Source organism: Trachypithecus francoisi, unplaced genomic scaffold (assembly GCF_009764315.1).
Source record: "Trachypithecus francoisi isolate TF-2019V2 unplaced genomic scaffold, Tfra_2.0 Lachesis_group12, whole genome shotgun sequence".
NCBI classification, from domain to species: Eukaryota; Metazoa; Chordata; class Mammalia; order Primates; family Cercopithecidae; genus Trachypithecus; species Trachypithecus francoisi.
The window spans coordinates 73,741,635-73,769,524 of NW_022681457.1; the positions used below are offsets into that span (position 1 = coordinate 73,741,635).

Here is a 27,890-nt window from a genome sequence, read left to right on the forward strand (position 1 = left end):
TCACTCAGAAGGCTGAGTTGGGAGGATCTCATCAGCCCAGGAGATCCAGGCTGCAGTGAGCTGTGATGGCCCCACTTCACTCCAGCCTGGGTGACAGAGTAAGATACTGTCTCAAAAAAACACAAAAAAGTGTCCAGTGGACGGCTGGGTGCAGTTGCTCACGCCTGTAATCCCAGCAGTTTGGGAGGCCAAGGCAGGCAGATCACCTGGTCTTTTTTTTTTTTTTTGAGATGGAGTCTCACTGTGTTACCCAGGCTGGAATGCAGTGGTACGATCTGGGCTCACTGCAACTTCTGTCTCGCAGGTTCAAGCAATTCTTGTGCCTCAGCCTCCTGAGTAGCTGGGATTACAGGATGCACCACCATGCCTAGCTAATTTTTGTATTTTTAGTAGAGACAGGGTTTCATCATGTTGGCCAGACTGGTGTCGAACTCCTGATGTCAAGTGATCTGCCCACCTTGGCCTCCCAAAATGTTGGGATTACGGGCGTGAACCTCTGCACCTGGCCTGATCTTTTTTCTAAGCATACATATGGTATGCATACATGTGTACCTATACTTATACACACATAACTTAAACAGAGATGCATATTATTTTGTAACCTGGTTTTTAAAAAGATCGTGTAACAACTTTTTATATTACCAAATATTCTTCCACATGAGGGGTCAGCAAATTTTTTTCTGGAAAGAGACAGATAATTCCTATTTTAGGGTTTTTAGGCCATGCAGTCTCTGTTGCATCTACTCAACTCTGCTAACTTAGTAGTGCAAAAACAACCAGAGAAAATATGTAAACAAATGGATGTGGCTGTGTTCCAGTGGAACTTTATGGACAGAAACAGACAGCAGACTGGGTTTGACCTCTGGGCTCTGCTTTGCTGATGTTGGTTCATCACTTTAATAACTGCACAGTATTTTATTTATTCTATTATTGGATATTATATTATGCCAATTTTGTGTTTTGATATGATTTTGTGTGGTGATAAACAAGGCTGCAATGAATATCCTTGTAGCGAAATATTTGGTTGCAGTTATGATCATGTCTTTAAGATTAACTAGTACATTGCTTCTGACATTGTATCAGATTATCTACAAAAACTCAAATTTAACAATCAAAACATTTCTGGTCTGCAGTATTTCTTGATTTATGTGTCCAATCTTTAAAGTATTATATAAAATTGAATTTCACAAAATGGTGTTAGGTTAAAGTACAATTCCTAAAAGTGTTCCTATAATTGTTTCAGTTATTTCTAAAATTGTCTTTGGGCTTAATTGGTGTTTTCCTTCCTGGAAAGAATTATAAATTGATTAATTTACTTGATTTTTAAATGAGATTTTAAGAGCCTTTATTGAGTGATTGTTATTTTATTTATTGCAGGCTGTAAGAAACTTTTTTTCTTATTATTTACTAGGCCATTAAATAACTGGAAAAGTTTTGTTCCCTGTTTCTGTAAAGTGTACAGAGGAAATATTGCCCTTTGTGACAAGGTTTTGTCTGACTGTTAGGAAACTAACCTTTTTCTTTTGGGCCTTGTTTCAGCTATCCTACGAAAGGAAAACATAACCTGTTTGTTTGTTTGTTTGTTTATTGAGACGGAGTCTCCCTCTGTCGCCCAGTCTGGAGTGCAGTGGCACGATCCCGGCTCACTGCATGCTCCGCCTCCTGGGTTCACGCCATTCTCCCGCCTAAGCCTCCGAAGTAGCTGGGATGACAGGCGCCCTGCACCACGCCTGGCTAATTTTGTTTTTGTATTTTTAGTATAGACGGAGTTTCACCTTGTTAGCCAGGATGGTCTCGATTTCCTGACCTGGTGATCCGCCTGTCTCGGCCTCCCAAGGTGCTGGGATTACAAGCATGAGCCACCGCGCCTGGACTTCTGTTTAGTTTTTTATTTGGCTCATAGTTTTCTGGTGGTTAGGGACATTTCTTCAGTTTATCTGACATAGATAGATATCTTCCAAGTTTGTTTAGTGAGACCAATAGGTCATTTATTGTGAGTTTGCAGGTTTACTGCAAGTTCCAAATATGTATTATGACCAGGAAGCAGTCACACTTAAGCTTGAGACAGAAAAACTAAAGATTGGCCCGGCGCAATGGCTCACACCTGTAATCCCACCACTTTGGGAAGCCGAGGCGGGCGGATCACGAGGTCAAGAGATCGAGACCATCCTGGCCAACATGGTGAAACTCTGTCTCTACTAAAAACACAAAAATTAGCTGGGCATGGTGGCACACGCCTGTAATCCCAGCTACTTGGGAGGCTGAGGGAGGAGAATTGCTTGAACTCCGGAGGCAGAGGTTGCAGTGAGCCGAGATTGCACCACTGCGCTCCAGCCTGGTGACAGAGGAAAAAAAAAAAATAATTAACAGGTTTTCAATTAACAGAAATTTAGATTAAACTAAGAATGGAATGAAGTCTGTAGTAAAGAGGTAGTATCTTCTCTCATTAATTTCTTAGGCTAATGAAATCACATCATCCAAATGAAACTGCAACATTTTTAGAATTTCTGCAACAAATCATTATTAATTATATTTATTCTCAAAAGTGACTGACCACCTTAGGCAGAGTTCAAAGAATTTTAGTATCAGTAAACTCGAGAGGCATGGCTATCTGGAAGAGCCTATATATTATTTGCACATTCTGAAGCAGTGCTTCTTGCCGGGCACGGTGGCTCACGCCTGTAATCCTAGCACTTTGGGAGGCCGGGGTGGGTGGATCACAAGGTCGGGAGTTCGAGACCAGCCTGGCCAATATGGTGAAACCCTGTCTCTACTAAAAAAATACAAAAATTAGCCAGGTGTGGTGGCATGCGCCTGTAGTCCCAGGTACTCGGGAGGCTGAGGCAGAAGAATTGCTTGAACCTGGGAGGCGGAGGTTTCAGTGAGCTGAGATTGTGCCTCTGCACTCCAGCCTGGGTGACAGCGACTCCATCTCAAAAAAAAAAAAAATTAAAATTAAAAAAAAAAAAAAAGCAATGCTTCTTAAAATTTAGCTTGGTAAGAATTACCTAAAGAGCTTGTTAAAAGACAGATTGCTGGGCACCCAGAGTGTTCCATACACTAGGTCTGTAGTGGGGCCCATGAATTTGCATTTCTAATAGTTTCCAGGTGATACTAATACCTGGTCCAGCCACCACCCTTTAAGAACCACTGTTGTAGAAAAATAATTAACCTTTTTTTTTTTAGTTATAATTTTAATTCCTGCAACTTCGCAGTTTCTATAAACTTTTGTTTTTCAGAAAGCTCCTAAAATTTAGCTTCTTTTTAATTTGTGAAGTATGTTTAGCTTTTCTCATCTATGAACATTTTCTTAGCACTTTAGGAATCGTTTTTTATCAGAAGACAAGAAGACATGCATACAGCCAACAGACACATGAAAAAATGCTCATGATCACTGCCATCAGAGAAATGCAAATCAAAACCACAATGAGATACCATCTCACACCAGTTAGAATGGCAATCATTAAAAAGTCAGGAAACAACAGGTCCTGGAGAGGATGTGGAGAAACAGGAGCACTTTTACACTATTGGTAGGATTGTAAACTAGTTCAACCATTATGGAAAACAGTATGGCGATTCCTCAAGGATCTAGAACTAGATGTACCATATGACCCAGCCATCCCACTACTGGGTATATACCCAAAGGATTATAAATCATGCTGCTATAAAGACATATGCACACATATGTTTACTGCGACACCATTCACAATAGCAAAGACTTGGAATCAACCCAAATGTCCATTAGTGACAGACTGGATTAAGAAAATGTGGCACATATACACCATGGAATACTATGCAGCCATAAAAAAGGATGAGTTTGTGTCTGTCCTTTGTAGGGACATGAATGCAGCTGGACACCATCATTGTCAGCAAACTATCGCAAGAACAGAAAACCAAACACCGCATGTTCTCACTAATAGGTGGGAACTGAACAATGAGGTCACTCGGATTCTGGAAGGGGAACATCACACGCCAGGGCCTATTATGGGAGGGATTGAATTGGGAGTTATACCTGATGTAAATGACGAGCTGATGGGTGCTGACGAGTTGATGGGTGCAGCACACCAACATGGCACAGGTATACATATGTAACAAACCTGCACGTTATGCACATGTACCCTAGAACTTAAAGTATAAAAAAAAAAAAGAATACATTTCATAAAACTCTAAAGAATAGAAGAATAAGAATAAAAATTATAAAGCTTGGAAAACAACAACAAAAAAAGGAATTGTCTTTTATCTTAAAATCCAGGTTTGACCTTTTACTAAGGATGCAAATTCATGGCCGGGCCTGGTGGCTCACGCCTGTAATCCCAGCACTTTGGGAGGCCGAGGTGGGCGGATCACAAGGTCAGGAGATCGAGATCATCCTGTGAATGGTGAAACCCCATCTCTACTAAAAATACAAAAAATTAGCCGGGCATGGTGGCGGTCACCTGTAGTCCCAGCTACTCGGGAGGCTGAGGCTGGAGAATGGCGTGAACCTGGGAGGCGGAGCTTGCTGCTGAGATCGCGCCACTGCCCTCCAGCCTGGGAGACAGAGCGAGACTCCGTCTCAAAAAAAAAAAAGATACAAATTCATTTTAATAAATGTGTGATTATTAGTTGTTATTTAAATAATATCTAACTTTGCAATTGTCAAGTTGCTTTCACCCACACCGGACTTCTAGTATTGGAAATTATGAACATAACCATGTTACCCATGGAAGTGTTAAATCTTATCCTGGGTAGTGTTTCAGGATGGCCAAAATCCATCTCCAATTAAATACATTTAAATTAGTTTCCATATTTGATTAACTTTTTATCATCATCCTAGTAATGTCTTAGAAAGGCAATTGTCAAATTTCTTTATAGCCAAGTAAGAGTTGAAATAAGTTTTTAAAGTATGGTACAAAGCAAAACTAAGTTACGGTTATTAAAATGAAGAATTCATTTAGAGCCAAAAGATTTTTTAAAACTGCAGAATACAGTCAGTTCAAAGCCTGATTGAAAGCAACTTCATTTTTATAGATTTCTTGAAACAGATCTTCATTGTTTTCTGGAAAGATAGTATTTGAGAAAAAGAAATGTCTCCAGTTACTGTTTTTATGAGGAGAGAATAGCTTGGTCTTTTTAATGGTTAATGAGAAGAAGTAATAGTTAAACACTTAGAGCATTGATTTCTGATTTGAATTCTCCAACACAGGCCAGCCCTGGGGGGGGAAAAAAAAGCTTGCTAATTAACATTTGATTACTGATGCCACCTTCTCATTCCCCTTGCACCATCCGGTTTCAAACGTTTTTTGTTCAGAAAGGATTTTAAGGAGGTTTTTAACTTGCATCTTAGTAAAACAAATCCATGTGCAACTGCAACGTGTATACAATAATTTTTAAAAGAAGAGAATAAAAGGCCTTAGATATGAAGTATGTGTTCAGAACGCACTCTGAATCACTTCTGATTCAGAAGTGATTGCTTTCTTAACTATAAGCCTTTCAGAGCACCAGTGATTGCTAGGATACTGGAATTAAGCCTAGTTTGTATGCGTTATTTTGATTTAACACACACACATACAAATACTTATTTGCTCGGTGTGGTTATTTAACAAACTCTTAACCAGAACATCTGATAATGTGATGCACTGGGAGCTTAAGTTTGATATATTTAAAATTTGGTCTAAGCTCAGGTTTTAATATGACCGGAGTCCTTTTTCTTCTAAGAATGATAAAAGAATGAGATGGATGGCTGTAGTTTCAGGGTACTTTTTTGTAAGGGCTGTACTATAAAGTGCCATAGTATCTTAATTCAGAAAATCTAGAAACTAAAACGCTGATTACTGAACATTTTGTTTTTATATTTTGCAATAACAAAATGTTTGATATGTGAAGAATCGTGGGCCAGATTTCAAAAAATGTTAAATGTTGAGATAAATTAATAAAACTTGAAAACTATATCACTTAGTAGCATTCTGGCAAAATCATATAACCACTCTGATGACATTAGGTTGTTAGAATAGTTTTCTGGGAAACCAGTATGACAGGCCTTATTTTTAAATGAGATTTCATAAGGGGAAAATATTAATTAGTGTGTTTTAGAAAGTGTAATAAAAGTAAATACTAAGATTCATCATGCAAACAAAACACGAAAATGCTTATTATCTTTATTTCTCATGTGAAATTACTTGCCATTTTTCTTTTTGATATCTCTGTTATATTTATTCTATTGTTTCTCCATTTTCTAGCATTAATGATTTTAAATTTTCTCTCATTACTTCCTCGTCTTGTATATATTTAGCACCTCTTTTCCTCTACCTAGGATTAAGTCCAGTATTTTCATGAAATAATAACATTTTGGATCTTTGAAAATCAGAAATGATCATGTTTTATTCTCTTTTAAGATGGAGTACGTGAGATCTCAGAAAGGCTCCACCAATTTTTCCACAGTAACAGTTGAGCAGAACGAGGTTTAGAAATCTAGTTCTCTGGCTGAGTAAGGTAGCTCGCCTGTAATTCCAGCACTTTGATAGGCTAAGATGGGCAGATCACGAGGTCAGGAGTTCAAGACTAGCCTGGCCAACATGGTGAAACCCCGTCTCTACTAAAAATACAAAAATTAGCCGGGTGTGGTGGCACACGCCTGTAATCTCAGCTACTCAGGAGGCTGAGGCAGGAGAATCGCTTGAACCCAGGAGGCAGAGTTGGCAGTGAGCCGAGAACCCACCGCACTCTGGCCTATGCAACAGAGCAAGACTCTGTCTCGGCAAAAGAAAAAAAATAAATAAATAAATCTAGTTCTCTGCCTCAGGGTATGCTGCCATACCTCAAACTTTGTGACTTTTCTATTAGTTTGCTTTCACAAGAATAATATCTGAATGACATTTAAAATTCCCTAAAAGTTTTTCAATAGTTTGATTGATATTTCACTCACAAGGAATGGTGTTTTATAACTGAGAATGTTATCTACTAAATTTTATATTTTTCAATTTAAATAGTTTAGAACAACTTATTTGAGACTAATCTGAGCTTCACGGTTTAGCCTTTAGCAGAGCAACTTTTCCTAAGAATTACTTTCCTAAGAAATTCTGATGAAATGTAACTAAAATTAAAACTGAAAATTTAAATGAATCAAAAGAAAAGTTAGTGGGAGATGAATATCTTATGAAGGTACTTTTATAATTTTATACTGAGTAGGTTATAATGAAATGATCTTTTCACCAGTGCTGTTTAGCATTGAAATTTCCACAGACATTGAGGAAGTATGAAGTTTGAAGTAGAGATTATTACTTAGTTTTTCATATTAATTATAGTATATAAACAGGTGTTTATTAGCAATGACAAATAATAAGGAAGCAAATCAGTAATTAATTCTATACTATTAAAAGTTAATCTGATTTATATATTTCCTCAGTTGCAAACAACTGTCGTATCTGAAACAATATGGAAGAAATTAAGCTATACCTTTAGAAAAACTTGAATGCAAATTAGAAAATCTGTTGTCAATCCAGAACTCTAGATCTAAATACAATATAGTTTGTAACGTAATTTTAATGTTCAGCTGGTAATCAAAGAATTTATTAAATTCCTTCTGAACTAATTGAAACATTTGCACAGTTTAGGAGTCTGAAATCTCATAGATTTAGAGCTTAATGTAAAACAAGAATTAAAAAGATTATGAAGGTTCAGCATGATCTTGAGCCAATGCTGATCAAAAACAAAAAATGTGTAAGACAAAAAAGCCCTTAGGAAATGTTACCCTGTGAAGTGCCACTTGTCCTTAACTGGAATTTAACACACTCTAAAGATGAAACTCCATCAGAAGCAGCACAATATTGGCAGCTGGTCATGCCAGCCACTGCAACCCAGCCTGTGTGTGTATGTTCTTTCTACTTCTTTAAAGTGCTCTCAAATCCCAAGTCAATCAATTAGTGTCCTTCCCCCTCTCTTTCTCACTTCCCTCTCCTCTTTCTTTTCCTATCATCTCTTTCTCTGTCTCTTTACCCTCCATCTTCTCTCTCTCTTTCCTCTTTTTCCGTTTCCCCTTCTTCCTCTTCTTCTCCCTCTCCATTCCCCCTCCCTCTTTCTTCCTCTTATTTCTTCATCTTCCCTCCTCTGAAAGAACGGTGTCCTTCATCTGATCCATGATGACTTTAAATTCGTCTGTATCATTTTATACAAAGCTATATTTTATCATTTAGGTTTCCTAGAATACTAACTTTTTTCAGAATTGTTTTTACGTTTGTTTTGTGTACATTTTGGATTTCTTTCTTCCCTGCAGGATTATGATTTCAATTTTTTATTAAACATAATCATCAGTAAAGAAAATGGAATTGTAATCTCTCTATTAGTAAAATCCCCACTGTTTTGATGCTTTTGCTATCTTATCCCTTGTGCTTCATCCATATACTGACTGATAACATCTACATATGTACAGCATTGGTATACATGGAATTATTTTTGAACAACAAATTTGTTTTCAATTAAATTGTTGTTTAGTGATTGTGGTTTAACATAAGATTCTTTTAGTTTAAACTGAGAATACTCTGTGAATTTAGCCTTTGCATTAGAACAATCAAACATTAGCCTAATATGCTTTACATGGGACTCTCTCAGCCAAGTTCTGTCTGCATTAGCCAGTTTATTCTGACAAGTTGCTTAACAGATGTCATTCTGGGGAGAACAATGAAGCCAAATACTTGTGCAATGGCTAACATTACTCTAACTTTGATCACTTTTGTTCAGCACATCAGTCTGGCGTTGTGCTTTATACCAACATAACACTATAGCCAGGACGTGCTTTTCAGGCTTAGAATAGCAAAGGAATATTATTCAATTCAGTGCAGTTACAGATGAGTTAATGAAAGAAGAAAATACTGTTTATTTCATAATACATTATTGTTGTATTTTGGAATTAAGATGGAATTTAAAGAATCCCACTCCAAAGTTATTTGTTTGTATACTCATAGTATTTGTGTATACTTTACAATGCTAGGGTAACTTTGCCGCCTTTCCAAAAGGATGTAAATATGTGTCCTGCTTTTTTTCAAAAATAACTGATAAGGTTTGTTATATCTAGATAACATAATCAAAAATAATTTCAAGAAATTATTTTAAAGTAATAATTCTTTTTTTTTTTTTTTTTTTTTTTTTTTGAGGCGGAGTCTCGCTCTGTCGCCCGGACTGGAGTGCAGTGGCCGGATCTCAGCTCGCTGCAAGCTCCGCCTCCCGGTTTACGCCATTCTCCTGCCTCGGCCTCCCCAGTAGCTGGGACTACAGGCGCCCGCCACCTCGCCCGGCTAGTTTTTGTATTTTTAGTAGAGACGGGGTTTCACCGTGTTTGCCAGGATGGTCTCGATCTCCTGACCTCGTGATCCGCCCGTCTCGGCCTCCCAAAGTGCTGGGATTACAGGCTTGAGCCACCGAATAATTTCTTAATTATTTTACAAAATAGTTTTAAGAAATTCTTTTGCCTTGAAGCCTAAAGACTCCTCATACTCCCTCTTTTTTTTTTTTTTTTTCATACTCCCTCTTCTAGCCTTCATCTTTTATTAATGTAACACTCTAGGTTTGTGGAACACCTTTCTTGTTAAGAACACTAATGTTTAAAAATGACAAAATAATAACAGCTAGTGAAAGTGGTTAGACGTTAACCCAATTGCATTTGGTTAAATTGTTGGGTTGATAATGACTGATAAAAATTTCCAAACAATGTGACCAACTATAACCAAAATATTGCATAGTCGACTAGCCATTTGCTAAGAACCTCTAAAGAAAACCTGTTTGAATTGAGTACAGATCAAGCCATTCCCCAAGCTCCTCAGATCTCGTTTACTAAGTCATTTTTCCACAGGTGTGAATTAGAGGTAAAAATAGAATGAGTTCTGTGTTTTTGTTTTATTTTTTGTTTCTTCTTTCCGTAGTGAACTTGTATCTCTATTTCACTGGAATGGTAACTTAGATGTGATTATGTATAAGAAAGGGTAATGTGAAAACAAAATGCTGTAATTGGACAACATGATACTTTAAGCTTCTGCATTTTTAAAACATAAATGCATGATGCTTGTTGAAGTATGAAGAATCTATTGAAGTCTTTGGGTTTTGTTTTGTTTTTTGAGACAGGGTCTCACTGTGTCATCCAGAGTTCAGTGGCACAGTCATGGCTCACTGCTGCCTCGATCTGCTGGGCTCAAGTGATCTTCGCAGCTTGGCCTCCCAAAGGGTTGGAATTACAGGCGTGAGACACCATGCCTGGCCTCAAGTCTTAACATAGAACATATAGGGAGCATTTCAATCCTAACTTCATTTGATACAGTAGGATAATAGTGCCATAATTAACTTGAAGAATTAGTTAAAATGGGTAATCTCTCCATTGTTATGATTCGTTAATTTATTTGTGAATAAAAACTAAAATAGAAAAAAAAACCTGAAGAGAGACATACTGCTTTTTTCTTTTTTTTTGAAACAGGGTCTTGCTGTGTCTGCCAGGTGGGAGTCCAGTGGCGTGATCATGGCTCACTGTATCCTCAACCTCTTGGACTCAAGCAGTCGTCCCACCTCAGCTTCCTGTGTAGTGGGGACTACAGGCATGAGCCACCATGCCTAGCTAATGTTATTTTTTGGTAGAAATGGGATCTCACTATGTTGCCCAGGCTCATCCTGAACTCCTGAGCTCACATGATCCTCCTACCTTGACCTCCTAAAGTGCTGGGATTACAGGTGTGAACCACCACACCCAGTAGCACTTCTTTTATTTTTATTTTTATTATTTTCTTTTGAGACAGAGTCTTACACTGTTGCCCAGGCTGGAGTGCAGTGGCACGATCTCAGCTCACTGCAACCTCTGCCTCCTGGGTTCAAGCCATTCTCCTGCCTCAGCTTTTTGAGTAGCTGGGATTATAAGCGTGTGCCACCACATCTGGCTAATTTTTGTATTTTTCATAAAGACAAGGTTTCGCTGTGTTGGCCAGGTTGGTCTTGAACTCCTGACCTCAAGTGATCCGCCCACCTCGGCCTCCCAAAGTGCTAGGATTACAGGTGTGAGCCACCACACCCAGCCAACACTTCTTAATTACTGGCTGATGTAGAGTTTAACCTTCCAACACTTTATTCTGATAAGTTTACCTCCTTCCCTTTCAAAGTAGAAGGTATGTTGCATGTTGGGAAAAGTAGTTTCTCAGCTTTAATGCATTTTTTGTATTTAATTTTCAGGAAGGGCCTATAGCTCTGATGTTAGTAAATATTACATGAAATAGTTTTTAGTTTGGATTGATTTAAAAAAATAACCTGTGCTACTTTTTTTTTTTTGTCGGTGGTTGGGAGATAGAGTCTCACTCTGTTGCTCAGGCTGGAGTGCGGTGGCGTGATCTCAGCTCACGGCCACCTCCGCCTCCCGGATGCAAATGATTCTCCTGCCTCAGTCTCCCAAGTAGCTGGGATTATAGGAGCCACCACCACGCCTGGCTAATTTTTTGTATTTTTAGTTAAAGATGGGGTTTCACCATGTTGGCCAGACTGGTCTCGAACTCTTGACCTCAGGTGATCCACCTGTCTTGGCCTCCCGAAGTCCTAAGATTACAGGTGTGAGCCACCGTGCCTGGCCCTGTGCTCCTTTAATAAGAAGTTTCTATATCTTTGAAGCTTACTTAAAAAATGTAAAGACAATTTTAGGTTTTTCTGCCCCTGCCCCACTTCCCTGTAATAAAACTACCCTTCACTATTCCACATAAAAACTTGAAATATGTTTTTGGTTTTGAATCATTGTACATTTTAACGATTAAATAAATTATAAAAATTCATAATTGTACTTTGCCCTTAGGGAACTGGGTGCCTGAAGTTTCCTGACTGAAAAGAAATGAAGCCAGCCAGGGGCTGAAAACAAGAGAGGAGGGATTTTTCTTAACTCTTACTTCATCTAGTCTTCATTGAGAATCTGCTTTTAAGTTTGGTTTTGTTCTTTTTTACAAAATTTTTTGACTTGGGTTTTTGTAGTTTCAAATTCTTGTTTTGAATCTAGAAGAAAACAGGAAATATATTGTGTGTCTCATAAATTGATTGGAAACTATAAGTCATGTGAAAATTCTGTTTTAATTGTCCTGTCTCTTTCTTTTCATAGGTGAAGAGAAATGTGTATGACCTTACAAGTATACCTGTTCGCCACCAATTGTGGGAGGGCTGGCCAACTTCTGCTACAGACGACTCAGTAAGTGACAGTCATATTTTCAGCTTTATATCCTCCTTTCTCTTTTGCCACTTTCAGTCTAATTGGCTTTGATAATAAGCACAATCAAATGCATTGAGTCTTCCATTGAAAGAATTATCTAGCCAGGCACGGTGGCTCACGCCTCCCAGCACTTTGGGAGGCTGAGGTGGGTGGATCACCTGAGGTCAGGAGTTTGAGACCCATCTGGCCAACATGGTGAAACCCTGTCTCTACTAAAAACACAGAAATTAGCTGGGCATGGTGGCAGGCATCTCTAATCCCACTACTCAGGAGGTCGAGGTAAGAGAATCACTTGAACCTGGGAGGTGAAGGTTGCAGTGAGCTGAGATTGCACCATTGCACTCCAGCTTGGGTGACAAAAGTGAAACTCCATCTCAAAAAAAAGGAAATAATTTTCTAAACCAAACAATGTGAAAGTAAGAGAAGTTGTAATAATTTGAGTTCACTTTTGGAACAGATATCACAAGCCAAGCAGGTCAATGTTCTGTTGGTAATGTTACAGTATCAATGCAAGAATTTGATGCTGCTGGATTTGACTTAATTTTTTTCTTTTTTCTTTTTTTTTTTTTTTTTGAGGCGGAGTCTCGCTCTGTCACCCAGGCTAGAGTGCAGTGGCCGGATCTCAGCTCACTGCAAGCTCCGCCTCCCGGGTTTACGCCATTCTCCTGCTTCAGCCTCCCGAGTAGCTGGGACTACAGGCGCCCGCCACCTCCCCCGGCTAGTTTTTTTTTTTGTATTTTTAGTAGAGACGGGGTTTCACCGTGTTAGCCAGGATGGTCTCGATCTCCTGACCTCGTGATCCGCCCGTCTCGGCCTCCCAAAGTGCTGGGATTACAGGCTTGAGCCACCGCGCCCGGCCGACTTAATTTTTTTCTTGATGAGAAGAATATATTCAGATACTACTAATGAAATGTTCAAGGCAAAAACATTTTCTTTCCTAAATTACAGATATTTCAAAATTAAGCCAATCATTGTATTTAATTTTAAAACTACCTTTTTCATAGTAGACTGACACTTAAAAGTTAATTTTTATAGTTAATAGCACTTTAATCTCAAACATACCCATAAATTTCGCTACCATAAGAAGCTGGAAGAAAATAGCCTGTCATTTTTACCCTTATTGTATTTTTTATAATGATTTTCCTATTGTAAATTTTTGAAGACTTTCCTATCTCTTGTCATTTCCACTTATTGCTCTTTTCTGTGAGAGTAAATTTCACTATATAAGGAGACCATCTGAAATTCAGTTTTGGCCGCTTTTCCCCACAAACTTGCTTGTCTAACCAGATATCTAAGTTTTTTTAAAAAGTAAAAGTGAAAATGAGAATGTTTCTGGAAATCTCAAGTTAGATCTAATTTTTAAAATAAATAGGGCTAAAAAGAAATTGGGACTTTATAAACATCTTGTAATGATCAATACTGAAATAATGATTATGCCTAAGAATTGAATTACCTTTTAATATTTTCTAGTAAATATTATATTTCTGCCTGGATAATAACTACAGTTCACTCCTCTTCCAGCACCACCACTATATATTTTAATATAAAATAATTCTTTGTGGAAGACAAAAAAGTTTTAAGACAATTTATGTAGATGCTACTTGAATCTAATTACAATGTAAACACTATGCCTTTGGAAAATGCTTTGTGGATTATGAAATTTTAAAAATCAGAAACTTTAATAATCAATAGCAAAACCTTTATTTCTGGTCAGGCACGGTGGCTCACACCTGTAATCCCAGCACTTTGAGAGGCCAATGCCGGTGGATCACCTGAGGTCAGGAGTTTGTTTGTTTGTTTGTTTGTTCGTTTTTGAGATGGAATCTTGCTCTGTTGCCCAGGCTGGAGTACAATGACACAATCTTGGCTCATTGCAACCTCTACCTTCTGTATTCAAGCAGTTCTCCTGCCTCAGCCTCCCAAGTATCTGGGAGGCGCCCTCCACCATGCCCGGGTAATTTTTGTAGTTTTAATAGAGATGAAGTTTCACCATGTAGGCCAGGCTGCTTTTGAACTCCTGACCTCAGGTGACCTGCCCACCTTGGCCTCCCAAAGTGCTGAGATTACAGGCATGAGCCACTGTGCCTGGCCAAGGTCAGGAGTTTGAAACCAGCCTGGCCAACATGGTGAAACCCTGTCTCTAATAAAAATACAAAATTAGCTGGGCGTGGTAGCTTATTCCTGTAATCCCAGCTAGCTGCGGGGCTAAAGCAGGAGAATCACTTGAACCTGGGAGGGGAGGTTGCGGTGAGCCGAGATTGTGCCATTGCACTCCACTGGGCAACAAGAGGAAAACTCCATCTGAAAAACAAAAACAAAAGCCCCTTTATTTTTAATAAACATTTCCAGAAAAAAAAACTTTAGGTTTAGGTACTAAATTTGTTTCTGAAAAACTGATTTCAGTGTTGATATTATAGTATATAATTAAAATTATTGGCTGGTTATCTACGGCTAAGGATAGAGACGTGTTTGTGGTTTTCTTCTGGTTTTTCTTTGTTGTTGTTTTTCTTGCTTGAGTGAGAAATTTGATAGAGAATGTGCTCACATTTATTTTCACAAAAATAAAAGAGTAATGTTCATACATGATGGTCTACTGTTTACCTGAGGAGGCATGAAAAAAAAAGAAATGTTCTTAGTGTTGTCTAATAACTTATTCCAAGAAATAGTAATATTAATAGAAGAAAATAATTAAGACCTGAGCATATCATTAAATTCTCTGAGCTTTAATTTTCTCACTAATTTGCGGAACTATTATGAAGATAAGTGATAATATAAATACAGTACCTGGCTCATAGTAGACACTCAATAAATGAGTCAACATTATAATTAAGATAACTCCAAAAAAAGTGATCATAATTACAGATTACAATTACAGGCAAGAATTGACTGATTTAAAGAAATGAAGTGATGTCTGAGACTTGCTTCAGAATAACCCATGCATGGCACAGTGAGTGAGGATAGAGCTAATTTAGATTAGGAATCTATCAATCATTGTTGAATCTGGATGATATGTATATTGGGTTTATTATACTGTTTTCTTAAATTTGTATATGTTTGAAAATTTTCATAATACAAAGTTTAAAGCAAAAATAATTGTCTTGTTTAAGAGCAAGGACATAAGATAATAGAGAAACTCTGGAAATGTGAGGCTTCACAGGGTTGAAAAAGCCAACTACCCTTTTAGAAACCAGAAATTGGCTTATCAGGTACAAGTTCCAAGAGTGATAGGCAAAGTCGATGAAATATGATCAATTCTTCTGCCTGTAAAATAGTGCCTTATACATTTTAGGTGCTAATTCATTGAATTGAGTTGGCATGGTCTTTTATGAGACCCATGTTTTAATGGTTTTTATAACATTTAATTTTTTGCCAAGGAGTTGTCATGCAGTCTAATTACTATAGGAAAATATGGAAAGCAGCTAAAACTGTTTATTTCCAAGACTGTAATACTACTTGGTGCTCTTAAGTCACAGCAAACACAAGAGGGAATCCCTATTAAGAGGCTTGATTCTTTTATCCTCATTATTCCCATTTGCACCTTGTCCCAGAACCTGTGAAGTGGTGCCTGCCCACACCTCCCCAGAGCAAATGTTGCCGCATTGGCAGGATGTTGCCTTGAGCTTGCATGATTTGATACAACAAAGATGTTTAGGGCCAAGCTGCTTTTAACTGATGCCACAGCAGATTCACTAGCTCCAGTGCTTGAATTTAGCCAAAAATGGCTTATAACCAGTATTCTGAGGATATCGTGGCCAAATAATATGTCATAAAACTTCTTTCATTAGGAGTATAAAAACTCATAATGCTGGTACTTGTAGTCTGTATTTGTTGCAGGCAGTGGTGTTTTTATACTTACTGAAATCATTCAAGTGGAGGCATCTGCTACAAAACAAAATAGTCCTCAGCTTAGGGCATGAATTGGGTACAGCTGAGAAATGTCAGCTGTGTAAACAGCCTGAAATGTGTTACCAACAAAAATATAATTAATTTCTTTCCAAGACAGTGTGCCATAACTTAATACTTAGAATGGTTTAACTTTCAGAGAAAGCACCTGAACATTTGCTTCCTAGTGCCAGAGTAGAGGATTGATTATAAAGGTCATTAAAAGTGAGGTCATTTTGTACTTTTATTGCTCAGTTGAAGAAATTTGTGTGACTTTGAATATAGGTAGCCTTAGATATCATTGGCTTCTATGAATTTATGAAAATACCGTAGATCAAGAAATTAATGGATTTGGGGTGATGAAAATATTCTAAAAATTAGATTATGGTAAAGGTTGCACATCTCTAAAGTTTTAAACAATCATTGAACATTTAAAATGAGTGAATTTTATGGCATATAAATTATGCCTCAGTGAAGCTATTTTTTTTAAAAAGGAGTTAATTAACTAGATTAAAATACTTTTTCACTTACATTTTTATCCTGCATGAGAAATACTTTGCAAAAACACAAGAGATGTTTTGTTCAGTATACTTCTCATTAACCTTTGACTCACCCAACAGGACAAAGAAATAGACCTCTTATAATCAATTCTTTTATAATCTTGAGTCTCTTATGAACCTAATAGACTTCAGTCTTGGGCATTTTCAGGCTACTCAGTGAAGTCAACAATCATTTACAACATTGTTGCCCATCTCCCTTCAGAATTAACATATTTTCTTTGCTTGTGGTCCTACTCTAATGGGGTGTGGAATACTGTATGAATTGTCAGTAACTCCATTCCTTTTATACTCTTTCATCAGAAAAATAGGTATCTAAAGCTTCACCAGTAGGAAAATGTTTTCATGCTGTGACAGTTCAGCTGTGAGAACAAGGAGTTACAAATAGGCAAAATCTCATTTTACACTTTAACAAGGAAGCTCTTGGTTTTTAGAGAGGAGAAATACTTTTAACAGCGTGGATTATGTTTAGACAGCTTATTACAGTGCAGTCAATGTGAATACGTGTAGCTCTTTTTAAATTCCTGGATTTAATAATGCTTACACAAAACTCTTTCAGTTTTTTTTTTTTTTTTTTTTTTTCCGACAGAATCTCGCTCTGTCACCCAGGGTGGAGTGCAGTGGCGAGATCTCAGCTGACTGCAACCTCTGCCTCCCAGGTTCAAGTGATTCTTATGCCTCATCCTCCCAAGTAGCTGGGATTACAGGTGTGTACCACCATGCCCAGCTAATTTTTATATTTTTAATAGAGACAGGATTTCGCCATGTTGGCCAGGCTGGTCTCGAACTCTTGGCCTCAAGTGATCCACCCGCCTCGGCTTCCCAAAGCGCTGGGATTACAAGCGTAAGCCACTGTGCCCAGCCAACTCTTTCAGTTTTAATACTTTTTTTTTTGAGACGGAGTTTTGCTCTTGTTGCCCAGGCTGGAGGGCAATGGCGCAATCTCGGCTCACTGCAACTTCCACCTTCCGGATACAAATGATTCTCCTGCCTCAGCCTCCCGAGTTGCTGGGATTACAGGCATGCGCCACAACGCCTGGCTAATTTTGTATTTTTAGTAGATACGGGGTTTCTCCATGTTGGTCAGGCTGGTCTCGAACTCCTGACCTCAGGTGATCCACCCGCCACGGCCTCCCAAAGTGCTGGAATTACAGGCATGAGCCACTGTGCCCAGCTTGGTACTTTATTATTGCGCTTTTTTTTTTTTTTTTCCTGTCTCTCTTTCCCTCTTTCTCAATCTCTCTTTCTTTTTTTTTTTTTGGACCGAGTCTCACTCTCTCACCCCCATTCTATGGCATGGTCTTGGCTCACTGCAACCTCCACCTCCCAGGTTCAAGCAATTGTCCCTCCTTAGCCTCCCGAGTAACTAAGACTACAGGCGCACGCCATCATACTCAGCTAATTTTTTTTTGTTTGTATTTTTAGTAGAAACAGGGTTTCATAAGTTGGCCAGGCTGTTATTGAACTCCTGACCTTGTGATCCACCTGCCTTGGCCTGCCAAAGTGCTGGGATTACAGGTGTGAGGCACCATGCCTGGCCTTTTCTTTCATGATTACTAATGGTCTTCTGTATTTCTGTCATTGGCCACAAAATATTCACTCAGAATTTTAGAAACTAGGAATTTTAGAATCAAAGCTCTTTGGGCATGTGTTAGGATTCAGAAAGCTAGTTATTAAATATTTTCACATTGAGAATGTGAGATAACTTACAAGTAAAACCATTACACAGTGGCTTTTGTATAAAATAAAAAGAGCTGGGCACAATGGCTCACGCCTGTAATCCAGCACTTTGGGAGGCCAAGATGGGTGGATCACCTGAGATTTGGAGTTCAAGACCATCCTGACCAACATGGAGAAACCCCGTCTCTGCTAAAAATACAGAATTAGCTGGGTATGTGGCGCATGCCTGTAATCCCAGCTACTTGTGAGGCTGAGGCAAGAGAATCATTTGAACCCGGGAGGCGGAGGTTGCAGTTAGTCGAGATTGCGCCATTGGACTCCAGCCTGGGCAACAAGAGCAAAATTCTGTCTCAAAAATAAAAAAATAAAATAAAATAATTAAAAATTAAAATAAATACATAAAATAAAATAAAAATTGCACACAGCCGTCTCCCTGCCCCACTCTTAAATAGAAATGAATCTGAAGGCTGGGCACAGTGGCTCACACTGTAATCCCAGCACTTTGGGAGGCCGAAGCAGGCGGATCACCAGGTCAGGAGTTCGAGACCAGCCTGGCCAATGTGTTGAAACCCTGTCTCTACTAAAGATACAAGCAATTAGGGCCAGGTCCCCTAACTTTTGAGATGGAGTTTCACTCTTGTTACCCAGGCTGCAGTGCAGTGGCACGATCTCGGCTCACCGCAACCTCTGCCTCCCGGGTTCAAGCGATTCTTCTGCCTCAGCTTCCCAAGTAGCTGGGATTACAGGCATGTGCCACCACACCCAGCTGATTTTATATTTTTAGTTGAGCCGGGGTTTCTCCATGTTGGTCAGGCTGGTCTTCAACCCCCGACCTCAGGTGATCCGCCTGCCTCAACTTCCCAAAGTGCTGGGATTACAGGCATGAGCCACCTCACCCAGCCAATTTTAATATTTCTAAAGTACAACATGAATCACATTCAGCCTTGCTTACTTATTTTCAATGGTTCGTTTATGCTGGCATTCAAAACCCTTCATTCTTTAGTCTGAAACTTCCCTTCCAGGTTTGTTTTCCCATACAGGCTCTGAGTAAATACTTGATAAATATTTGTTGAATGAATGATTGAATATTACACCATATGTGTCTCAGCTTTAGCTAAATACTTATCTTACTATTTTTCAAATATAGTTGGTACTCTCCCACTCTGTCATTTAATCATACTCTTCCTTCCACCTAGAATACCTACAATTATCTCCTTCTAGAAGACCTTTTTTTTTTTTGAGATGGAGTTTCACTCTTGTCACCCAGGCTGGAGTGCAATAGCGCGATCTCGGCTTACTACAACCTCCGTCTCCTGGGTTCGAGCGATTCTTCTACCTCAGCCTCCTGATAGCTGGGATTACAGGCATGTGCCACCATGCCTAGCTAATTTTTGTATTATTAGTAGAGACAGGGTTTCACTATGTGGGTCAGGCAGGTCTCTAACTCCCGACCCCAGGTTATCCACCCACCTTGGCCTCCCAAAGTGCCAGGTGAGCCACCGCGCCCAGCCAAGACCTTTCTTTAAGAAACCCTGCCTATGTCCTTCTTCCCATGCTACCTTCTCCAACCCTCTTAGAAATTCATTTATAGTTCTTTTCTTCTGCTTAAGCTTTTTTCACTTTTTTCTTTCTTCGTTCTTTGTTTCCTTCATTTCTCCCTTCCTTCCTCCTCTCTGGCTTCATCTGAGTCACCACAAGCAACTTAATGTCTATGGATCGCAGTCTCTGTAACTGTCGAGCAATAACTCGTAGAGTTATTGTGAAGATTAAAGAGTCAGTAGTTACAAGAATAGTTACTGTTAGGTTTATTTTCAAGATTGAAGTAGAATGTACTAGAAAGAATGCCTTAACATGGTTAACTTTTGGCTATTATTGTTTTAATCTATCCATTCACTTGACATTTGTGGAACAACTCTGTTAAAAGAAAACTTGAGACAAATTAAATTTAACGGAGTTTAATTGAACAAGAAAAAAATTATTTGCAAATTGGGCAGCCCCCAGATTCATAGCAGATTCAGAGAGACTCCAGGAATGCCTCGTGGTTAGAACAAATTTATAGACAAAAAAGGAAAGTGACGTACAGAAAGAAGTGAGGTACAGAAACAGCTGTATTGGTTACAGGTTGGCGTTTGCCTTATTTGGACACAGTTTGAACATTCAGCAGTGTATCAATGGTTGAAGTATGGCTGCTGAGATTGGCCAAGATTCAACTATTATTATAGGCATTTATTCATAAGTTAGGTTTTCAGTCTTGTCTACCTGTTAAGTTAGGTTAGGCTTCCTCCACCACGACTCAAATGTAGACGTATGGAGCCCTAGGCTGGGCATGGTGGCTCATGCCTGTACTCCCAGCAGTTTGGGAGGCCGAGGCAGGTGGATTGCTTGAGACCAGGAGTTTGAGACCAGCCTGGCCAACTTGGCGAAACCCTGTCTCTACTGAAAATACAAAAAAAATTAGCCGGGCGTGGTGGCTCACACATGTGATCCCAGCTACTCAGGAGGCTGAGACACAAGAATTGCTTGAACCCGGGAGGCGGAGGTTGCAGTGAGCCAAGAGCGCGCCACTGTACTCCAGCCTGGGTGGCAGAGCGAGATTATGTCTCAAAAGAAAGAAGAAGAAGAAGTACAGAGTCCTTCTCAGATCATATATTTAGTTCGCTTTAACAACTCTTATAGGCCAGTAACTGTGCTGGCCCTTAAAGCTGGAATGATAAGATCTTGCTTCTCAGAGATTGATGAGTTTAGTGGGAGACATATGTATATAAACAATGACAACTGAAGTATACAAATGCAATGGGATCATAGAAGAGGGAACAACCAATTTTGCTTACAGTTAGTGGTAGTGAAAAAATGACTTCTCAGAGAAAGGTACATTTGATTATGTTTTAATTTGTATACTTATATTCCTCCTTTTGCAAATTATAAGCATTAGAAGTAAGAACTGCCTTCACATTTATATCAAACATAGTGTTTTACGCATTTATTTAAATTGCATTCGTTTATTTAAGTTGTTCAGTGCTTCACAAAGTTGACATCTATGGCAATAAACAACTAAAGGATCGATTTGTGAGTATAGTAACTGGATAAACATTTTGAGAATCATTTATTTCTAATAAAAATTAAATTATCAAAACTAAACATTTTATAGCAGCAAGTAGAATAACAGATTTAAGAGTGTGCAGAGCTACATTGTGAGCCGATTTTTACCAATGTGTGTGTGTGTATATGTGTATTGGTGGGAGGTAGAGGAAATGGAGGTGGGGGAGAATGCAAGTGAGCAGACCAGTCCAAGTTTATTGAATCCTAGCATTACTATTATTTATATGTTACTTAATGTTTGAGCTTCTGTTTCTTTATCTATAAAATGAAGATGATATTAACACACTTGAAAGCCTATTGTGAAGATTACATGGGTTAACACATTACTAGGTTGGACCATATGAAGTTGCCATTTTTTTAGGGACAAAAATGGTTGCAGATTAGAAGTTTCATATGATTATATCTAATATGTAAAGCACATAATATAATGCAGGGGTTGACAGTAATGACTGTGAGCCCAAATCTCACTCAGCTGTTTTTGTCAATAATGTTTTCTTGGGACACATTCACACTGATTTCTTTTTTTTTCCTTTTTTTTTTTTTTTCTTTTTTTAGACGGAGTCTCGCTCTGTTGCCTAGGCTGGAGTGCAGTGGCGCAGTCTCGGCTTACCGCAACCTCTGCCTCCTGAGTTCAAGAGATTCTCCTGCCTCAGCCTCCCGAGTAGCTGGAACTACAGGCAGGTGCCACCATGCCCAGCTAATTTTTGTATTTTTAATAGAGATGGGATTTAGCCATGTTGGCAAGGCTAGTCTCAAACTCCTGACCTCAGGTTCTCCCCACCTTTGGCCTCCCAAAGTGCTGGGATTATAGGCATGAGCCATAGTGCCTGGCCATACTGATTTCTTAAAGTACTGTGCCACAGCTGCTGTCACACTATAAGCAGGGATGTATAGTTGCGAACAAAGACCATATGGCCCACAAAACCTGAAATATCTACTGTCTGGCTCTTTACAGAGAAAGTTTGCCAACCCCTGGTGTAATGTCTGGCATTTAGTAGGCATTCAACAAACATTAACTCTCTTTCCCTTGAGTAAGCACCTTCTTTATATTGCATACACATGCAGAATCAGAAGCATTCTTTGACTAGCTTCAGGGTCATCTTATGCTATTTAAATTACTTTGTTAGCCTGTCCTAGGGCAGACAGATTCAGGCAATCTTTGGACATTTTCACTGACTTTTTCTTTATTTGGGAAGGTCGTGGATAATGTTGCTTCTGATGGTGGTGAGACTCAGTAGCTTCAGAGGGTTCATTGCCCTTGTCAACATATAGAGTCTTTTGCAAATAACACAGGCAAAGACTAAACAGATGGAAAGAACAGCTTTGAAAGCAGTAGAAGAAAGTTTGGGTTTAAAAGGAAAGAAAAGTTGTGAAATGAATTCTATTCTGAACAAGAATGAGAAGTTTGAGAGTGTGGATGAAACACTCAAGGGAAATGTTTACTCAGTAAATATGAGGAAGAACACATGGAAGCAAGACAGCCCCCAGTTGGAAACCTACAAGCGCTGAGACCTAATGCTGTGGGTCGTTTATTAAAATCCCAAACCTGTAGACTGCTGCTTCTGCCCATGAAAGGATAAATGCTTTGGGATTTTCCTTCACTCTGTAAACAACTACAAGACAGGATAAAATACATGAAACAACTGTTTTCAGATATTAGCCAACAGGACTCTGAAGAAGGAAACAAGAGTCCTATGAGAGTCTTAAATTCTGCCTGGAGGCAACTTCTGGATCCCATAGCAGGGAAGGGAAAGTAGAACAGAACTTGATGATTTCGCTGAGTTGAAGGGACAGAGATTGGAGTTTGGGGAGGCGCCAACAGCTAAATTTTGCAAAGCAAACTACCAATAGAGAAAAATCTCCAGAAATCTGCATAGGTTCCCCAAGTCTTTAGCTGAATACCAGTCTCTGCATGCATAGGGTAAAATTTCAGGAGGCTAGGCAAAGAGAAATTGTTTGGAAAAAGAACAGTTAACTGGGATCTATAAGGTAAACAATCCCCAGACTTTACACAAAACTAAAACTACTTCAAGTTTCTTCCAACTATACATTGTAGAGACACCTCAGTGAATACACAGGGCATTCAGTAGCTATCTTCAGAAGAGTTATCCACTCCACTCCATTAAGTGGAGTGGATAAATTGGCCCTAGAGTGAAGGCTACTCTAGGACTTTTTAAAAGCTTAAAAACAAGGCTCAATAAGGAATAAGCTGATTAATAGGTAACTGCCTCTAAAAACAAAGTCCAGCATCCAATTAAAAGTTACTGCACATACAAACAAGCCAGAAAATCTGACCCATAACCAGAAAAGAAGTCAGTAAAAAGAAACAGACATGGAAGTTACTTAGATAATGAAATTAGCAGACATGCACTTTAAAGTAGCTTTTATAAATGCTATGAATGTGCTCAAGGACTTGAGTGAAAACATAGGAGGAAATAATAAAATATATAAAAGAGAGCAAAGTATCACGGCAGGGTGGAAGTTAGGGTGGCGATGGCTTATGCCTGTAATCCTAGCACTTTGGGAAGCTGAGGCAGGAGGATGACTTGAGCTCAGGAGTTTGAGACCAGCCTGGCCAACATGGTGAAACCCCAGCTGTACTAAAAGTACAAAAATTAGCCAGGCATCGTGGTGCATGCTTGTAGTCCCAACTACTCAGGGCACTGAGGCAGGAGAATCGCTTGAATCTGGGAGGCAGAGGTTGCTGTGAGCTGAAATTGTGCCACTGCACTCCAGCCTGGGCGACAGAGTGGGACTGTGTCTCAAATAAAAGAATTTTTTTTTTTTTTTTAAGAACAAAGTAACACTTCTAGAGATAAATAATATAGTATCTGAAGTACAAATTTTACTGGATGGGATAAATAACAGCTTAGACAATGCCCAAGAAAAGATCAGTGAATTTAAAGATACAGCAATAGAAACTGTCCAAACTGAAGCACAGAGAGAAAAAAGAGTGAATGAACAAAGTATCAGTGACCTCTGGGACAAAAATCAGGCTTCAAACATACCTACAAGTGGAGTTGTAGAAGGTGAAGAAAGATGGAGGGAAGAGGTCAAAAAAAAAAAAAAATTGAAGACATAGGCTGAGCATGGTGGCTCATGCCTGTAATCCCAGCACTTTGGGAGGCCGAGGCGGGCAGATCACAAGGTCAGGAGTTCGAGACCAGCCTGGCCAAAATGGTGAAACCCCATCTCTACTAAAAATACAAAAATTAGCCTGGCATGGTGGCACACACTTGTAATCCTAGCTACTCAGGAGGCTGAGGCAGGAGAATTTGCTTGAACCAGGAGGCAAAGGTTGCAGTAAGCTGAGATCGTGCCACTGCACTCCAGCCTGGGCAACAAAGCGAGACTCCATCTCAGAAAAAAGAAAAAAAAAAGAAAAAAAATTGAAGAAATAGTGGCTGAATTTTTTGGTCATATTTATGAAAACTATAAACCCATCAATCCAAAAAGTACAATGAACTCAAAGAAGGATATACAAAGAATTTCACACCTAAAGTGTGTCCTAATTAAATTTCTGAAAAGCAGTGAAAAAGAGAAATATATCAAAACAGAATTTTAAAAAATTCATCACACACAGGGGAACAAATATAGAATCTTTAGATTTCTCATTAGAAAAAATGCATGCCAAACTAGGTGCAATGCTTCCTGCCTGTAATCCCAGCTACCCAGGAAGCTCTGGTGAGAAGCTGGGAGTTCATCACCAGCTTGGGCAACATAGCAATACCCTGGCTCTATTAAGGAAAAAAAAGAAGCAGTGCAAGCCAGAAGACAATGGAATGACATTTTTAAGGGGGCTGAAAGATTTTTTAAAAATTTCAAATCAGAATTTTATATTCAGTGAAAATAATCTTTCAAAACTGAAAGTGAGGATGGGCTTGGTGGCTATGCCCTGTAATCCTCAGGACTTTGGAAGGCCGAGATGGGAGGAGCACTGCTTCCGGGAGTTTGAGACCAGACTGGGAAACAAAGTGAGACCCCCATCACTACAAAAAATTTTAAATATAGCTAAACATTGGTGATACATGCCTGTAGTCCCAGCTACACAGGAGACTGAGGCAGGAGGATAGCCTGAGCCCAGGGATTTAAAGCTGTAGTAAACCATGACCTTGCACTCCAGCCTGGGTGACAGAGTGACACCCTGTCTCAAAAATAAGAAATAAAAAGAAAAAATAAAAAACTGAAAGTCAAATAGAATGTTTCAGGTAAACAAAAACTAAGTGAATTTAGTGCCAACAAACCTGCACTACAAGAAATATTAAAGGAAGTTCTTTAGACAAAAGGAAAACTACCCTTTCCAGATACCAGATGGAAACTTGAATCTACAAAAAAAAATGAAGATTGCCAAATAATGGTAAATATATGGTTAAATATAAAAGAGATATTTTTCCTTGTGCTTTTAATTTTTTTAAGATAATTTTTATTTTTTAATTTTTTCAAATTTAGTGTGAATTGGGTACATGTACAGGTTTGGTACAAGGGTACATTGTGTGATGCTGAGGTTTGGGGTTGAATTGAACTCATAACCCAGGTAGTGAGCATAGTACCCTATAGGTGGTTTTTCAACCCTTGTCTCCTTCCCTCTACTTGTAGTCCCCAGTGTCTATTGCTCCCATTAAAAGATAAATTTTAGGAAAAAAATTAATAAGCAATATGGAATTTTTAACATATGCAGAAGTAAAATGTTTTAACAACAGTAGCACAAAAAAAACAGAATGGAAGTGTACCATTGGTGATCCTACATTATACATGAAGTTGTATACTGTTAATCAAAGGTAATTTGTTAGGTTAATGATGCATGTTGTAAACCTTAGAGCAGCCACTAAAGAAAGAAATAAAAAGAAATATAGCTAAAAATCCATTAAAAGAAATAAAACGCAATGCTGAAAAAAGTACAAATAAAACAGAAAAAAGACCGGGCACGGTGGCTCATGCCTGTAATCCCAGCACTTTGGGAGGCTGAGGTGGGCAGATCACCTGAGGTCAGGAGTTCAAGACCAGCCTGGCCAACATGGTGAAACCCTGTCTCTACAAAATTAGCCAGGCATGATGGCAGGTGCCTGTAATCCCAGCTACTTGGGAGGCTGAGGCGGGAGAATCGCTCAAACCTGGGAGGTGGAGGTTGCAAGGAGTTGAGATCGCACTATCACACTCTAACCTGGGTGACAGAGTAAGACTCTGTCTCAAACAACAACAGCAAAAAAGAAAACAGAAAAAAAAGGAACAGAGAACAGATGGGATAAATACAAACAGCAATATGGTTTGAATCCAACCATATTGATAATTACAGTAAGTATAAATTACTTACATTAAAAGGAAAATATTATTAAAAATGAACTTTAAAAAACAAGATTCAACTATCTGACTGCAAGAATTTTGTTTTGTTTTATGTTATTTTATTATTAGTTTTTTTTAGATGGAGTCTCACTCTGTTGCCCAGGCTGGAGTGCAGTGGCATGATATCGGCTGACTGAAACCTCTGCCTCCCGGGTTCAAGTGACTCTTCTGCCTCAGCCTCCTGAGTAGCTGGGATTGCAGGCACATGCACCTACGCCTGGCTAAGTTTTGTATTTTTAGTAGAGACGGGGTTTCACCATATTGGCAAGGCTGATCTCGAACTCCTGACTTTGTGATTCCCCCTGCCTCGGCCTCCCCAAGTGTTGGGATTATGGGCATGAGCCACTGCGCCTGGCCCCAGAATTATATTTTAAATGAGAACAATAGATTGATCTACTTTTAACACTCTTCCACTAAATGAGCAGAAAAATATTTGCCATCCAAACAGTAAACATAAGAAATTTGGGATGACTATGTGACATCAGAAAAGATATAGAACAAGGAATTTTTTTTTCTTTTTCCTTTTTTTTTTTTAAGACAAAGTGTCGGCCGGGCGCGGTGGCTCAAGCCTGTAATCCCAGCACTTTGGGAGGCCGAGACGGGCGGATCACGAGGTCAAGAGATTGAGACCATCCTGGCTAATATGGTGAAACCCCGTCTCTACTAAAAAAAAAAAATACAAAAAACTAGCCGGGCGACGAGGCGGGCGCCTGTAGTCCCAGCTACTCGGGAGGCTGAGACAGGAGAATGGCTTGAACCCGGGAGGCGGAGCTTGCAGTGAGCTGAGAGCCGGCCACTGCACTCCAGCCTGGGCGGCAGAGCAAGACTCCATCTCAAAAAAAAAAGACAAAGTGTCACTTTCTTGCCTAGGCTGGAGTGCAGTGGCACAGTCTTGGCTCACTGCAGCCTCCGCCTCTGGGGTTCAAACAATTCTTGTGCCTCAGCCTTGTGAGTAGCTGGGATTACAGGCGCCCGCCACCACGCCTGGTTGATTTTTTGTATTTCAGTAGAGCTGGGGTTTCACCATATTGCCCAGGCTGGTGTTGAACTCCTGATCTCAGGCAATCCATCCGTCTCAGCCTCCAAAAATGCTAGGATTACAGGCATGAGCCCCCGCGCCTGGCCAGAACAAGGAATAT

The 27,890-nt window shown here is 39.2% G+C and overlaps 1 protein-coding gene across 4 annotated transcripts in view; it reads left to right on the forward strand.

The window, feature by feature from the left end:
• Positions 1 to 27,890, forward strand: part of FAF1 (Fas associated factor 1) — a 534,320-nt gene that overhangs the window by 308,232 nt on the left and 198,198 nt on the right. For all 4 annotated transcript variants that reach the window (XM_033226429.1, XM_033226430.1, XM_033226428.1 and 1 more), the window contains one exon: positions 12,086 to 12,172. In XM_033226429.1, the coding sequence (XP_033082320.1) occupies positions 12,086 to 12,172 (87 nt within the window). The remainder of the gene's footprint in view (positions 1 to 12,085; positions 12,173 to 27,890) is intronic.